At 34.7% G+C, this 18,166-nt stretch overlaps 2 protein-coding genes across 3 annotated transcripts in view; one reads left to right on the forward strand and one right to left on the reverse strand.

Moving 5' to 3' along the window:
* The window catches only part of LOC149807252 (VWFA and cache domain-containing protein 1-like), a 133,919-nt gene extending 126,992 nt beyond the window's left edge, over positions 1 to 6,927 (reverse strand). Inside the window, exon 1 of the mRNA XM_089964066.1 lies at positions 6,357 to 6,927. Coding sequence (XP_089820192.1) covers positions 6,357 to 6,707 — 351 coding nt within the window. The 5' untranslated portion in view covers positions 6,708 to 6,927. The remainder of the gene's footprint in view (positions 1 to 6,356) is intronic.
* Positions 6,928 to 7,011: 84 nt separating this feature from the next.
* LOC149807255 (adrenodoxin-like protein 1, mitochondrial) overlaps positions 7,012 to 18,166 on the forward strand; it is a 30,604-nt gene continuing 19,449 nt past the window's right edge. For both annotated transcript variants that reach the window (XM_089964081.1, XM_089964075.1), the window contains exon 1: positions 7,012 to 7,179. In XM_089964081.1, the coding sequence (XP_089820207.1) occupies positions 7,023 to 7,179 (157 nt within the window). In that variant the 5' untranslated portion in view covers positions 7,012 to 7,022. The remainder of the gene's footprint in view (positions 7,180 to 18,166) is intronic.

An 18,166-nucleotide genomic window follows, 5' to 3' on the forward strand; every position in this document is an offset into this window, starting at 1 on the left:
AGCTGTAGGGTTTAATGACATTTTTCAGCACAAGATAGGCTATACATGGAGACCAGTATAAATGGTGGAGGAAGAACCTGGAAAAACCCCAGAAAAAAACACCCACCCACAAGAATCTACTGCCAAGCTTTCTCCATACCTACATTGGTCAAACCCTAGACTTGAACCCACGCCTAGAGGTGAGATGACAGTGATCTGCAACAGTGAGTGTTTTAGACCACTCAGCCACTAAAGGCCCTAAATAAAATTAGTGTTTAAGGTAATAACATAGGTCACCAAAACATGACTCCTAATTTGTTGCTGTCAGATCTTCACATAAGACACTGGAGACCTGATTTCAATCAGACTGCATGTGTTATATTTTAGGTTTTTAAATAGTATATAATCTGGACCATGGTTGTATATTTAGAGAGTCTAAGAAAAGGGGTAAGGCAGGTAGCTTTGATAGTGATAGACTATTAACTCTTTCCCAAGTCAGTTAGCAACTATCACTGCCAGATTTCTGTATGCTATCCTTTGATAATAAAAACATACAAATTTGTGTTTCAAAACTTTAACAATAGTATGTAAATGGCAATTTGTGTTTTAAGAACAGAATCAGTGATCTAGATATCTTAATTGCCTCTTGTACACTATTTCATCATAAAATTAGTTTGAAACTGATAGTGAACCAGTAACAGGGAAATACATCATTGTGTGCGGGAAGTACTGTTTATTTGTCTGTTTTCGTAAATCACCGTGAATTATATTCAGAAAAATTTACAATTCATAGAAAGCAAAGCCTAGGTAGTATGTTATTTAAGATTAAACTTTAAAATGCAATCATATAGGTCAGAATGTATAGGACAATGCTACGTTGTGGAATTTGTGAGAGGCTCTGTAAGGTCAAAGTTGTTGTCTGACTTGACATGTATTTGTGAAAATACAGAAAAAAGCAGTGAAGCAGATACTATTTGACCAATGCCTAAAATTACTACAAGTACGTAGACAAACAAATAAACCATAAATTTGCAATCCTATAAATGGACTGTTGAAATTAAACGATACAAAGTGAGTGGTAACATTACGAAAACCCCTCCTTCTAAAAACAGATGCACTCACATGTCTGTTTTGATTCGGTTGGAAAGAAGGGATTAGTTCATATTCCAACTATAGAGAAGGCATGTCTGTAATTTTATGTATTTTAGCATGTTATGCATGAATAGTTACGGTAATGTTTTTCTGCAATAAAGAAATTAGGACGAACCATATGATCTGAAGACACATAATGGTATGTATTTGCCCTCATATACATCATATAGGGGTTGTTTCAAACACTTTTAGAAATCTTTCAAAGTGCCGTTATTGTGAATTTTAGAAAGTATTAAAAACAATATTGATCAAGGGTAGTTGATTTAGCATTTTTACTAACTTGCAATTACAAGAACGTAATCTGGTTACTCCGTTAAAATTTATTACAATATGGTTTCTATTATTCTCTTTTAGTCATATGGCCAAAATAACTCAGAAAATTTTCTACTTGAATACAAAGTATCGTTTAAATCCAATGTTAAATGCAAATATGAATACTGGGAAAGAGGGCATACTTCAAATACAAGAACACACACATTATATATAATATTGCATTTCTTGCTTTGCGTCCACTTCACTCTGTTGAGCTCTCACTTCTCCCTGTTCTGTCGAAAAGGAGAAGTCACTTCTCCCTAAAATTCAAGTCTAGCTTTATGTGTTTTCTCAGGGCAGTTAATAGCTAATTTGGCCCAAAGCAAGTGGGCCCAACTTGGACTGAAAAAAGACCACTGAGGATATCATGCAAGATAATATGGCCCAAACTGAAAGACAATTCAACCCAACTTAACAAGAAAACTGTGACAATAGTTTTAACAATTTTCTTTTCTTTCTCAAAAACAAATGATGTTGATACTCTGAACGATAGAATTTTTAATTCATACTCTATGGAGATTCAAACTCAGGTCCGCTGGTAAATGGCACCCATGGCCTTGCCTGCCCACATGAGGCCATATTCCTTCACGACTAAGCACACATCACCAAAAACATGATGCTATTCAATGTGTTATATGCACATGTGTGTAGCAGACACAAATGCATGACAACCTAGTAATTAATTCTCATCTATCATGCATTCTTCTATAGAATCCATGGATAGCAGTTTCCGATCTATCTGGTATGTATTTATAATTCTCTATAATCAATTCTATATACCTTGATTTCTTTCAAAGGAATAGGTTTCAGAACAAAAATGAACAAATTCAAGCAAACTAAACTAGCTTCATATTCTTTTAAAAACATTATTAATACTCTGTAATGAATAAATATATGTATGAAAGAAAACACAAAATGAATGTGCATTTTAATTAAGATATTTTTGTACACTTATTTTTTTAATGCCAAAAATTAGATGTATCACCCACCATGACATTCACAATTTAAGTCTTCCAATCAAATTATCCATATTAATTTATGAAACAGTAATACTTAATATGTATAATTATTCAAATAGATTTGTACAATATTCTACAGAATAGGTACAAATTTTCAAAAGATTGGTAACACCTTCCATGAGATATTATAACAAATATATTTAATATTAGGCTTCACATTTTCACACTGCTGCACATTAAACACACTTGACTTCACAGGGCTTTATAAAACATAAATGATGCATTTGTTACAAATTAGCAAAAAGTGTAGGTGCAGGGCATAGGCCTTAGCATACTAACAGGGGTCACGCTACCAGGCAAAGTGGGTGACTAAGTCACCTAAAAAGTGCAAACTTCACCTTCTTCTGTTAGAAAAGCAAAAACAACTTCACCCTGTGATTTTTTTTTATAGGAATATTGAATGACAATCATTTTTTAGATGCTCCCTCGCCTTGGTGGGGTTAGTTCCAGTGTTATCTTATATATAGCTCAAGGCGAAATGTACACTTCAAGCAATCAAATAGTTGGTGTTGATATCCATTACGATGACAAAAAAACTCTTGCACATTCTTAATAAATGTGTTTTGATAGCTGATTGACCACTAACCATTTCCTGAGTAAGTTAGCAATACTATTACTGTCCGATTTCTGCAAGTTATCCTTTGATGATAAAAAAAACATACCAACTTGTGTTTTTTTAAACTTTTTGTCAACAGCAATTTGAGTTACAGAATAGAATCAGTAAAATGAATATTTTAACTGCCGTGTGAACATTATTTTCTTGACAAAAGTTTGTTTGAACCTGTAATGTAAAGGCGCACATCGCTTTTACGGGCAGTACAGTTTAATTAGATTGTCTCTTTTCACAAACCATTGGGCAAATATATTCAGGAAAATATACAATTTGTAAGAAAGAAGAAATTAGATATGATGTTGTTAAAGATTTAGTTTTAAAATGCAATTATGTAAGTCATAAATATACGCAACAAAGCAATGTTGTGGAATTCTATGAGATCATGTTATGGTCATGGTTGTATTCTGAGTTTACTAAATTTTGTTTGAAAATACGAAGCAAAAAAACACAAAACAGCAAAGCAAAGTTACTATTTAACCAATGCTTAATGTCACACCAAGTATGCAGACAAATAATACAATCTAACATTTGCAATCCTATCAATGGACTGTACTAACAAAGCTATAAAATGAGTGGTTACATTATGAAAAAAACCTCTTTCTAAAAACAAATGCACCTGCATGTTTGCTGTGATGATTTGTTTGGGAAAAAAAAGGATATACTGACATAAAATCTTTAGTGTGTTGTCTATGAAGAGCATTGTAAGTTTTATCGGCAACTGAAAAATTATGAAAAAACAGTATGATCAGAAAGACGTGTGCATTTTCTGTCATTACATGGTGCAGGGGTTGTTTCAAACAAGTTTAGAAATCTTTTCAAATGCCATTTTATACTAAACTTTCAAAAAGTAAAAAGAAAATAAATTCTTGATTAAGGGTAGTTGATTAAGCATTTGTAATAACTTCCAATTACAATACTGTAATCTAGTTACTCAGTTAAAACTGATTATAATGTATTGTTTCTGTTGTCCCTTTTTTAAGTCATATTGCCAAAATAGACCATATGAACATGATAGTTTTTAAACATGCACCAAATGTGTTTACAATATAGATAGAACTCTATAGATCTGCTTAAAACCAAAGGCATGGCACACTTCAAATAAGAGAACAAAAGCAACACACACACACAGATATATATATATATATATATATATATATATATATATATATATATATATTGCGTTTCTTGCTTTGCTCCCACATCTCCCTGTTTAGCTCTCACTTCTCCCTATTATGTCCAAAAGGATAAGTCACTTCTCCCTAAAATTCAAGTCTAGCTTGACCCCTGACTAATCTGACTTTGATAAGGGACAGGGATACGTCAAAAGCCTTTTTTTGTGATTACCTTTTAATGGCTATTTACTTGTTTGTTTTCTTTTAAATTAGACAGTCGGAAGTTTTATTAATCAGTGATGAGTAGAAAATAGAGACCCATAATATCCATCATATATGTTTCATTAAGTCTTTCCTGGACGAACTTCAAAGGGGTTATGGGAATTGTATTTACATCTTTTACTTGATATTTCCTTCAAATCCCTTTTTGGAGTAACCTGTGTCAAGTATAGGCCTATACAACCATAAAACAAACCAAATGCATCTGTATTATTTCTGATTTAGTTCCTGTACGTTAAGTCCTACTTTTGAACATACTGCTTGCATGGTTTCTAGATTCTTAATACATTTAATAATGTTAGGCTTTAGGAATTATAGTGTTATTATGTCTGTCTCTATCTTGTAATTTTAATCAATGAAATATCCATGTATCTATCAAAAGAACCACAAAGCGCAGTAAAATAGCCTCTAGTTCTACCTAATGCTAATTCAGAGAGGTACAAAAGATACCATCCCCAGTGAAGATGGTATATGAAGGCAAACTCAGAAGACACCAAAGTCAGTAGATCAGTGCCATGCAGTGAAAATGTAATAAGATTTGGAGGCAGCATACAGATAATGCCATCAGCGTCAACAGCCTTCTAAAAAATGCAAAACACTGTGAAACATTTGAAAGCATCTATCAACCATGCAGTTGAGACAACAACCAGCTAATGCCTCAGAAACACACAACTTTATTTTACAGAACCTGAAGTTCTAACAATCTCTGGATTCAACTGGTTTCTTGTTTACAGATCTGTATGCTTGCACGACAGTTAAATCTTCATTTATAAGAATCAATTTTACTGAAGAAAACATTCTGCATACATTAAATTTAGAATGTCAACATAGTTTAGTTTGTTCTAAATTTGTTCAATATTTTTCTAAAATTTATTCTAATTTACAAACTAATTAAAATGAGAATAAAACAATTTTCTCAAACCAGTGCACACATTCACCATTACAAACAAAATATTGTATACTGACATTTATTCTCACTTTGAAGAACAAAACAAAGAAAAAGGTGACCTCTCATTGTTTTATACACTAGACACATCATAGCCCAAAAGACAAAAAGATCTTAATTCTGCACAGCTCTGTTACTAAAGCTATAATTCTGAACTTTACGGAAATGCACAAAATATATAAAAACTGTCAAAAAATAGTGTTTTTTACATACATACATACTTTTTCGCCAAAAATACTTGTTAAAACAACTGTCACAGATGTATTGTTGAGCCAAACTGTCCTTCAAATTTAGCTGAATGGTCTTATTTTTTGTGAAAGTTGGGCCGAACTGTCACAATACCTCTTGGGGCATGTAAATAATGACCATGCAGAGGAAAAAGGATGCTATGATCAAAATAAAGTGAAGAACTGCTATTTTAAGGTATGTGCAATAAAATCCTGAAAAATGACTCATTACTGAAATAGTTGATTTTAACTCCTAAATGACCTGTAACACTTTAACAGTTTTAATATTAATCAAATAAAATAAACAAATAAAAAGAACAAGAAGTACTACTTATTTGTACCCATGTTCTAATTGGATGCAACTTTCAAAGTTAAGGAAACTTACACAATTTATTACAATATTCATAGAGAATCAACTGCATAACTCTTGTTGTTTGAAAAGAAAAACTGAACCACCACGTCAATATGGACGTGTAAGTAAGGAACCTCCTGTTAGTTTGAAAACAACCAGGCTAACTGTTAGGGACTCCTTGCGACAATCGGGTTAGACATTATACATGAATGAATGAAATGACTAAATTTTGTGCATCCAGCATATCTTTTTGATGTTTTTCTTTTTTTAAATTGGTGGTGTGGAGGGGGTACATTTTGACAGGTGGTTAGGCGAATACTTGAATACAACCACAATTAATTATATATTACACTGTAACTATTTACCTGCATCGCTGTTACTCCAATCTCTTCATTGCTTAACCATCTCAATCTAGCAGATAATTTTTGGGCCTCATGTTCAATATTTATGCCCCCTAATGCCTTGGTGTTGGGAAGATCCTGTATAATGTCCAGGTCAGTAAAATACCCATCCTGTGTAAACAGTTTTGACAGGTCGTCATTCGAGTCGACATCTCCAATCGTGATGTGGCCAGCGCCATTTAATCCGTTTTTGAGCCAATCTTTTAAGCCATTTGTATCCTGCGAAGATACGCGAACCACGCAAACTATTAAGAAACAGATTAATTTGACTGAAAATAAGTCACAAATTGGTAATTCCTTTCGCCAGGTCGCCATATTGGGCAAGATAATGTAGTTTACGGTCCATGAATCTCGATTAAATACCGTTCCGTGTACATTCCGATTTGCTATAAACCACCTTAAATAATTGCATAATCTAACTTCTTTCCGATCCTTTTTGAAAATGAGAAGTTACATTCCAACGTTAACTTGAATTACAGCTACTGGTACTCGTTGCGTTGTTCACGATTCACACACATACACAACACTAACCTGCATGTTAATAAACAGAGCTACTCATATTTACTCAAACGTTTCGTATGAAGTTTAATACGAATATACCGCTACCTTTCAAGTGAAAGACTGCAAAATATGGCTGCGCCCATAGTCATAGGTGCAGGAAAGATATTTCCAATGATTTGCAGTCAGTGTCGACGATTTTTTGGGCAAAAAGTCATTGATTTTTCGCGAAGATCAACTCAGCTCACATATGGACATATTTCAACAAGATATTTTCATCGCAAAAATAGTAAATTTCCTTTTTCTACAAACTTATTGACATATTTTACCCAATGCGGATTACATTTACAGTACTGTAGTGGTTGTAGAAAAAAATATATATATTTAAGATGATGGACAAAATTTTTTAAAAAATACGTTAAGTTTTTTTAATAATCAAGGAATGCAAGCAATAATTAATGGAATCAAAACAGTTTTATGTTATGATGCTATCATGGGGTAAATTCACAAGGGTTCGTATCGTTGCTTACAATTGACCTGTCATAAATGTACTATATAATAACTACAAGGGAGGTCACTTGTCTCCTTGCTCGCGCGACCTATTTAAGAATAAACGCTGATATTTCAAGTTACGCTTTATGTAGCTTAATACATTTGGTACCGATATTTAGCTCAGGCATTCGACTCTGTATCCCTATCAAAAGTTTAACTTAATATCCTACCTTTAAGGAATGCCAAATCAGTTTCCCACGCTACTGCTCAACATGGTCATGATGCACCCACTTAATATGCAAGTGAGATCCCGCTGAATGGAATGCTGTCTTCTCATTGGTTAAAAGAAAATGACATCCTGTATTTATTTTTTACTTATTTTCAATTGGGCACGAGTCCATGTGGGTAAATTTAGGTCGTAAGTTGAAAACTGGTTGTAGTAAGAGTCACATTTCTCACCCATGCGACAGAGAAATCTAGCTGTTTTGCTAACCTTCCTTTTCTTATCTCAGTCTAGTCATCTCAGACCAGTCATCTCAGTCAAGGTGTCCACCCACTCAGAACTACTTTTTAAAAAAGAAACCTTGTTGTCTTCTGCTCTGCCTGACGTAGTTTTACTAAAATCAAACAACAACACCAACAGCAGCAACAAATATATAACAAAAACATAGTAACTTAAGGTAAATCCGTCTTTGAGAACACACCATAAAAAAACATTTTGAGAGAGACAAAGAGACAAACCGATATGACGTCGAGCTTTTTGGCAATATGCTAGTTTGTTCCACACAGCATGGTCATTTTTATCCTATATTCAGGACTAGCTCAGTATATTTTCAAGTCAGCATCATTAAATGTAGCTAAAGCTACCTAACTAGTTTTAAATTCTTCGTGTGAAACAAATTATATACTGTTCGCTACATTTAATGACGCTGACCTGAAAAATGAATGTGCTACAGATAGGTTAAATTTCTCAATGCTGTGTGAAATGAACAATAACAGAAAACACTGAGCCATGCATATAGACTATAGACCTATACAGTTTATAGCCTCCCAGCTCTGTTAACAACTAAGGAAAACTTAGTAACAGACAGAAAAGTGTTATATAAAACATGCTTTATTCTAATTTTGTTAAGCATCTCCATTGTGCCCTGGTTGAATAAAAAATTAACCTACAATATTTCATGACAAATAATGCACTTACCAGCCAGAAGGAATAATTTATCCGTCAACACATTAATCCATAAGCAAATTTCACTGTAGCCATATTTCCAGGACAGAAAAATAAATGTTCAAAGAATCCGTGAACTTGAAAGTTTAGCACATGGTTATCTGCTACAGTCCATTTTTTAAGAGTCTATTATACGGGTGTAATTTTTGCAATCAATATTAAGGACAACACAAGTACGTCACAAACAGTTTCACCTCCTTCAAAGAAAAGAATAGTTATATATGATTGTGACAAAGATCTCTAATTACCCATGAATAACCTAAAGCAAGATGTTACTCTTCGTTACAGCTTGTACTAAGTATAACTACAGTAGAGCTGAGTAGCCAATATCATTTTATTATTTACAATATAACTTTTCAAAATTGGAAGTGATGAAAATAAAACAGTTTCTTGTAATAAATATTAATTATTTATTGTCAATTTCATATAACATCCATATATTAAATGTGATAATACGTCGTTACTGTGCAGCGTTTTATGTTGTTATTTTTCTTTGCTCATGCATATAAACTGTGTATTTCGGATGCAACTGTCACAACACAGCTCTCATTAACATATTTATATTCATGCGCAGCATGTAAACATTGGACATGAATACTAGTGAAGAATTCTTTTTACTTTAAAGGAAAATATTGGGTGAGAAAGATAATCTACGTTGGGGTTTGGACCAAGACAAGGAAATCGCAATCGTGGGGTTACATTGTACAAATAATATAACCCATTGACCGGGATTTCCTTGTCTTGGTTCAAACCCCAACATAGATTCTATATAGCTCATGCACGCGCTCAAATTCACTTTTTGCAGCTACATATGTCATTTTGGAGAATTTGAATTGTGACCCAGTTAAATAGCTACTGAAGGGTTCACATGCCCAAGTGATTGCAAGGGCCTCTTTTTCTATTTGAGCATAGTGCTGCTCAGTTTTTTACGTACCTTTCATGCAAATGCCACCGGTCACAGGTTGCTACTGGGACCCCGAGTGGTCTAAAGTGCTCTCCATTATGGATCAACTCACCTCTGTCTGTACCAGTTCAAGTCTCAGATTCAGCCAATGTGGGTATGTGAGAAAGCTTGCCGGTAGCTTCTCATGGGTCGGTGGTTCTTTCTGGGGTTTTCCTGGGTTCTTCCTCCACCATTATTACAGACCGCCATGTATAGCCTATAGTGTGCTGAAAAATGGCGTTAAGCCCCACAACAACAACAACAACAATCAGATTGCTACCGTTCTTCTGCCATGGCACAGCACCTATTCCAAATGAAGATGCATCAGCAGATACAACTATTTCTCTGTTTGGATCATAATGTGCTAAAGTTGGTGAAGATACTATTTCTTGCTTGATATCTCTAAAAGCTTGTTCTTGATCTGGACCCCAAGTCCACGAGTTTTTACCTTTCAAAGCTCACATAATGGTTTTGATTTTTCTGCCAGATTTGGACTAAATTTTCCAAGCTGATTTGCCATACAGAGAAATTGTTGTATATTTGTTAAGCATTTCATTGTTTCCATTTCAGTTATAGCTTTGACTTTTTCTGGATCAGGTCGGCAACCATTTTAATCAACAACATGCACAAGAAACCTAATGGATGATCTCGAAAAATTCAGACTTTGCAGCATTCAAAGTGATGCCGGCCTTTTTAATTAATTTCACAACTATTTCCAGTCTTTCGTCATGCTGTTTCTGCATTTCCCCAAAAACAAGAACATCATCCATCCATGTGACAGAGTGTTCCACCTTGTTACTCCAAAGCTTCTGACATCCTTTTTTGAAAAAAATTCAGGCACGGAACTGATTCCAAATGGAAGGTGATTAAAACAAAACCTACCAAAAGGAGCAGTAAAAGTTGTAAGGCGGTGTGAATCTTCTGACAGGTTTATCTGCCAAAAGCCTGAGTTAACATCAAGTTTGGTGAAAAACTTTGCACCTGCTAGTTTTGCAAGGAATTCTTCAACTGATGGTAGTGGGTGGTTCTGTGTTTTAACTGATTCATTCAGTTTAGTTAGATCCATGCAAATTCTTACAGTCCAGTTTGGTTTCAGAACGACAAACATTGCTGCGCACCACTCAGTTGGCTCATCTACTTTTGAAATAACAACCATTTTTTCCATTCTATCCGACTCCTCTTGAACTTTATTCAATAAAGGGATATAAACCTTTCTTGGGGTAGATAAGGCATAAGGTTTGGCATTTTTGTCCAGAGTTATGTTTATTTAAACCATTTTGTTTTCCCTAGACCTTTTAGCAAATTTTGGAATTTCTCATGATAATCCCTATCAAATTTATGGATTTTTCATGAATTTTGCTTGTATTTTGTGAGCTTTTATCTGAGGCATTTACTGAGGATATATTTACCTCTTCAATAATCTTGAGAGCCAGAATCATGGGCCTGCCCAAGAGTGCTGATTCAGTCCCTTTACAACAAATATGTCTTGTACATTGAACACATTATTTGACTCCAGTCCACATGTAAATTTTCCCAGCACTGTAAGTTCAGAGTTTCCAGGTACATACAGTTTTCGTTCAGACTTTGATAGTTTTTGTCTCCGATATTTCTTAAATCTCTCTCAGGAATTACAGTCAGATCAGCTCCAGTATCAATCTTGAATAAAAGTGAAGCGTTGTTCAATCTCACACGCATTATCCATGGCTGACCCTTCTTTGTGCTAATAGTCCCTAGAAATCCAGGTTCCACTTTTGATCCTCTTGTGTGAACTGCTGATTTTGACAGACAGCGTTTTGCATTGTGTCCTCTTTTTTTACACTTGTGGCATTCTGCTTCTTTTGCTGCACATTGGTCCCAAGAAAGATTAACTTTGTTTCCACATCTCATGCATCCTTTTCTGCTGACATTATTCTGTTGAACTTTCGGGATTTTGTTTCTGCTTCCCATATTTCAGTGAAGACGATAGTACTGCATCCATTTCAGTCATTCTTTCTCCAGTTGCTCGTATAATTGATTGTTGCTTTTTCATGGCCTCATTTTGTTGAGCTTGGCTAATGACAGACTCGAGTTAGATTCACATAAAACTGTAATTTTTTCAACAGTTTTTAATCGCTCAGTCAAACTACAAGTCGATATCTGATCATTTCATCATGTAGTGACCCAAAATTACATTTATCTGTTGACACATAACTGTAACAAAACTGTCCACTGTTTCTCCCTCTTCCTGTTTTCTTTGATTAAATTTTGTCCTTTCAAAAATTACATTCCTCTTGGGAATGAAATATCGCACAAATCTTTCTGTCACAGACTTTCACTACTTTTGATCTTCCTGTCAGGTTGAATGAAGACAAAATGTCAGCAGCCTCACTTCCCATGGAATAATTCAAGGTATTTACTTGAATTTCTTCCTCTTTTTCACTAAGTCTAGACACTTGACAAAAGCATTCAAAGCACTGAAACCACTTTTCCCAAGTTTCAGGTCTCAAAAAGTCAAATTTGTCTGGAGTTTGTAAATTGAAATGAAGTCATTTTCAACTCTGATAATTTCAATCCTGTGTTTTTACTGCAACCACCATGTAATGTTACTTGTTATTGAAGAATAACTGCAGAAGGCATTCTATACTATTTATTAAATAAGTGACGTCAGTACAGTTAGGAAAGGGAGTAAAGACTGCCCTAAACGTATTTTTCCCATGGAACCTAAACCCTAGTGAATATATAACATAAACCAGCTGTTGGTGTGTATCAGTTCTAATTCAGTGTGGAATATCTGATTACTTTTATTGTGAAGTGATATTACAAAGCTAATTAGATTAAATCTTACACTACAACGTACTTTGACATTTTTAGGCATAGGAAAGCAAGCAGAGTGATCTCGTTTAAACCAGTTTTGTCACACACTATGATATAACAGGGTTCATACGGTCTTTAAAGGTCTTTGACAGTTTGGGAAAAAAAATGGTAGCATTTTTAAGGCCTTGAAAGTTTGGGGAAATCGAGCAGATTACCCTGATGTCTTTAAAAGTCTTTAAAAATTGAAATAAACTCAAACATTTTAATTTCTTTCCATAACCACAAATAAAATTGTTTTCTCATGACATAACTTGTATACAAAATGTTAGCGAAAATAGGTCTTGGAAATCTATGTTTGTGGTCTTTGAAAGTTTGGGAAAAGTCTGTGAATATATCATTCATAATTCTGAATGAACCCTGTGTAAGAGGGAACAAGCCTGCAGTTGGGAAAAGTTGTACTAAACACATAAACAGAGACATGACAGTGTCATCATTTATTATAAACACGCATGGGAAGACACCATCAGGAAAACAATTGGCACACAAGTCCAATAAATTGGAGGCAATTATGTAACTTCGTTTATATCTTCTGTATGGTATATCATGTCTTTTATTTCAGTTTGTATATAATACCTATTTTACCCATACAAATAGGTGCTTTCATACACATAAAGACTAGAAACACGACTGTCAATTCAGATTTATTTTAGTTAAATTTTACATCTTGCTAAATTATCATTTTCAAGAAATATCATATGTACACACTAAGAACAAAACGTGTGTTATTCATCTATCCCATTCATAGTTGAGCATCCATACAGGAGATAAATGAAAAGGCATGGAAATTCTTATTCACACGATCGTACCTTGATTCCCTCTATACTAGTAACAGTTTAATCCAATATCAACTTTCTTGATCCAGTGTAATGCCAAACTGCCATTGTAAAAGTCCATAGTGATCGATAATTTTTGTCTGGAAATTGTTTTATGACAATGTGTAGATCAATCAAAAATCACAATTGAATCAAATTTTTTTAAATATAATTACAATTAAATGTTAAAAATAAAATTATTAAAAGTTTTTATAAAAGTAAATGCTCTTACATGACCTGTGTGACTTGTACAAGTTGTTCCACTCCTTGTTTTTTGTTGTGTTTTTTTTTCTTGTTTGATATGGCTGGCAGTCATCAAAATAAAATTATTAGATTAATGAACAGATTTTAAACAAAATCGCATATTCGCTAATCTTTTTCATCAGTGTTCGGTTGTATATGAGGTAAATAGGGTTAATGAACTTCGGGCAAATCATATATGCAACAATAATTTCCATAGAGTATCAGATTATGACCATAATAATTCTCTATTTCAGTAATTATAACTAGTACCAAGAATAAAAAGTGTATTGTCTGCAACCATTTTTTATAATGCAATCAAAGATCAGAATGCTGTAACATAGTAACTTAAGGAGTGCCTTAAGACACAGTACTGGGAACAGTGCTCTTTTTCTTGCATATCAGTGATATCATGATTGGAATTGACTGGGAAATTCACGCCTTTGCATGTTACAGTTCAACTGATCAGAATACTGTAGTGGAAACTCCCTCAGCTACACTACCTGAGTCTCGCTTTCTCAGGTTCTTTAGGATAGGTCTTTGTATTTGGAATGATATACCGCTGAATCTGAGGACTGGCGCTCCAGAGTCTGACAGATTTCTACCCCAGTGGGATACTGTCTTATTCCCAGCTTCTTATCCATGACTGAGTCACTGGATCCCTGAGTCATTGACTGGATATCCTGTGGTCAGTGACTGTGTCATTTACTAGGTTGCTGAGTCACTGACTGAGGCATCGACAGGGTTGTTGAGTCACTGACTGGGTTGCTGAGTCACCAACTGTGTTGCTGACTAACTGTCGATGAGTTATCAACTGGGCCACTGAGCTACCAACTGGGTCACAGACTGGGTTGCAGAGTCATCATCTGGGTTGATGACTTGGTCACAGTTGCTGACCAGGCTGCAGAGTCATCAACTGTGTCACTGACTTGGTCACATAATGTGGATCATCAACTGAGTCATTGAGTCAACAAGTGTGTCGCTGAGTTGTTGACTGGGTTGCTGACTTGGTCACAGAGTCACCACCCAAGTCACAGAGTTGCCGACTGGGTCACAGAGTCATCGACTGTGTTGCTGACTGTGTTATACAGTCACCAACTGGTGTTGCAGAGTCGCTGAATGTTGCAGAGTTGGGACTGTGTTGCTGTCGTTACTCATTCAAGATCAACAGAGACAAACAGTGCAAAATGGTGAGACATTTTACATCTTCATTTAAAATGTGTATTGTTGCAAGATTTCCACATTTTTTGGATGAGCCTTGTAGCTCCTGTATCCGTGGTAAATGAAAAACCTTTTCCATACACTATTTATATTCCCCTTCCTGGCCCTTTCCTGTCTGGTGAACTATGACCAAATGAGCTTCTGCTGGCAGGTGCTTCACTTGCAAGGGCACATCGTCATACAATACTGCTACATAACACATCACCATTGCACCCACAGTTGGCACATATATATACCCAGGTGGAATCACATGACCCAAATACTAAGATGCTAGATTGTGCTACAAAGCCCACTAACATTTAAAATCAAACATAAACTATAACAAAATGAAAATTAGCTGATAAGAAACAAAAATTGCCTCCATGTTTTTTTCTCATTACAATACTAAGATATTTAAAAAATGGTATTGACAAACTAGGACAGTGAGCACAAAAATGGGGCATGTGATTTCATTCAAAAATGCATCGTTACAAAAATGGCCAAAAAGATATTCCATAAAACCAGTATATCTTATTCACTGGAAGGTACTACTTTAAAAAATCTAAATCAAAATAAAATATTTAGAGGTCACACTAGTGATTTGAAATGGATCATTCAGATTCAAGAATTATGCACCAAAGCAAATTATCCTTTAGCACTATTAAGATGTCACCTGTCATCTTGTGCACAAAATGCAAAAGAATTGGCTTACAAGGACTTAGTTTAACCTATTTTAGAATATGCTTGTATTTTTTGGGACCCTCAGTCATAGGTATTAGAATATGAAATTGAAAAAATCCAAAAGAATGCAGCCCGGTTTGTTACATGTGATTATGATTACACCTGAGGAAGTATGACCTCATTATTGAATAAGTTGTGCTGGAAACCACTACAGAAAATGTAGACTGGAAAATTGATTAATACTTTTTCTAGAAAGTTTTGATAAACAAAGCAAATATACACTATCACATCTTAATCAAACCAAAATGAACCAATATACTTCTCTGATACCATACACACAAACTGATAGTTACAAATTTAGTACCACTCGGGTGGCCTAGTGGTTAGAGCGTCCGCCTCGGATGCAGGAGGTCGTGGGCATCGATCCCCGACCAAGTCATACCAAAGACTTACAAAAATGGTACTAACAGCTGCCTCGCTTGGTGCTCAGCATTACAAGGTTAGTGTTAGGACTGGTCGGCCTGGTGTCAGGATAATGTGACTGGGTGGGACATCATGCTACATGTCTGCAGCATGATGCCCCAGTGTTAGACATCATTGTAAACTGCCACACTGCACAGACATCGTAGTGATATAACTGAAAAATTGTTAAAGCTACATTAAAAATCCAAATCACACACACACACAGACACACATACAAATTTAGTTTTTTCCCCCAAAACAACCAAAGACTGGAATTCATGACAATAAATATTAATCACAACTGCCAAATCTGCAGAAAACCAAATTGAATTCATTTCAAAATTATTCCAGACACATATTTTCTTAAACAATTTCTTCTTGTAAAGGTTGCATGATGCAAAAATATCATTATGATATAGCACTGAACTAATCAAGATCAAGACAAAGCAGCGAACAGAAAAGTATTACCAAATGAAACATTGAAAACTACAATAAAGTCTCACTTAACCAAGATGAAATTGCTGAAAAAAGAATTTTTTGTACATTATTAATTTCAGGTACATGTAATTGCCTGTTAGTGAAATAAAGAGTGTATAATCCATCTTCCTATCCACATTTCATCCAGTTATCTTCCAACTTATCTTTTTTTTTGTTGACTGTCATTAAGTTCAGGACTTTGGTTGTATAGTTCGTAATCTTTTAAATACATGTACATTGTAACCTGTTCTTGTAATTCAGTTATTTTTTACATGTAATTCATAAAATGCTTCCCTGATAAATCTTGAAACAGAACTTGGAATCCTTGGTTTAATCAGCATATTGTTTTTGTATGTGTATATAATTATCACCTCTTTTGTATTTTGTGTTTGCAAGTGCTACTGTAAATGTATTTTCTAAAATGTTACATTTGACTTTTTATACTGTTTTTATGTTGCGTACCCAACATTTTGTAGTGAAATACATGCGTATTCCATGTTGATTTCACCATATAAATACTACAGACAATGTTCAGTATCATCAACACCAGGTGATACTCGGTTGTTTTAACCTTTCTGATCGCTGTATTTCAAAGTTTTAACTTCATTAATCTTTTGCTTTTATCTTACCCTTACCCACAGCTGTTTTCCTTATCCTTTTTTCCACTACCATATTAAGATGTGCAGCTAATAAAAAAATCCCTATGAACAGGGTAAAGCAGCATGTAGACTAAGATAAACGCTAAATCGTAGAGAGCAGGCAAAGCTTGCAATCCAGTGTATGCACTGACTGACATTACTCAGTGTCATGGAGGTTTGTCCCATTGTGACACAAGCTTGTTCAAATGCGAAGTAAGTGTTTTAATGCGTTGAATAATAATATTTACATATTGCAAAGCATGAAGTTCAGTCTGCAGAATATTTTGTCTTACTTTTCTGAAATTTAATTCTTTGTTGAAGTGCTGTTCATCAGTAAATCACGAACTACCTCTGCCTTGGAGATGTGACTTGCCATAGTAAAAGTCTCCTTCACAAGTGGCACTTTACACCATTTTGAAAGCACTTGTTTTAATATGCAATAGCTAAAAACTAAGGAGTGATGTATAAATGAAGAGACATTGTGTGATTTTTTTCAGTGCTTCTCATAATCAACATAATATTATTTTTCTATATACCCAATTTGTGTCTCAGGGGTGTCTAGATTTGTACCACATGGCAGCCTTGTGACTTTTCTTTCTCTTATCTATATCCCTAAATAATAAACCCTATCACCAAACTGTTCTAAAATGCAAATTATTTTTTCCACTAGAGACTAGTAATTGTACCTTTTAATTTATTTACAATGCCAACAAAGGAAGCAGTGCAAATTCACGTCATTTCCAACCTAGTCACTATTATGATGTGACCTGAGTGTGGACATTGATAAAGGTATCTCTGAGGTTAAGGGGGTTGTATTTTGATTTAGGCATGTTTCTGCAAATTGTCCCTAACAGGTAGGTTTGTTTCCATCCAGCATACATTTAGTTCACTGCCATAATAGTAAGCAGACTTTAAAGAGTACATTAGTTACTTTCTACTCTGTTGAGACCAACACTGCTTTAAAGAGTACATTAGTTACTTTATATTCTGTTGAGACTAGCACTGCTTTAAAGAGTACATTAGTTACTTTATACTCTGTTGAGATTAGCACTGCTTTTAAGAGTACATTAGTTACTTTCTACTCTGTTGAGACTAGCACTGCTTTAAAGAGTACATTAGTTACTTTCTGCTCTGTTGAAACTAGCACTGCTTTAAAGAGTACATTAGTCACTTTCTATTCTGTTGAGACTAGCACTGCTTTAAAGAGTACATTAGTCACTTTCTGCTCTGTTGATTATTTGTGTCATCCA

This window comes from Sinohyriopsis cumingii, chromosome 1 (genome assembly GCF_028554795.1).
Source record: "Sinohyriopsis cumingii isolate HCF-2022 chromosome 1, ASM2855479v2, whole genome shotgun sequence".
In the NCBI taxonomy this organism is placed as follows: Eukaryota; Metazoa; Mollusca; class Bivalvia; order Unionida; family Unionidae; genus Sinohyriopsis; species Sinohyriopsis cumingii.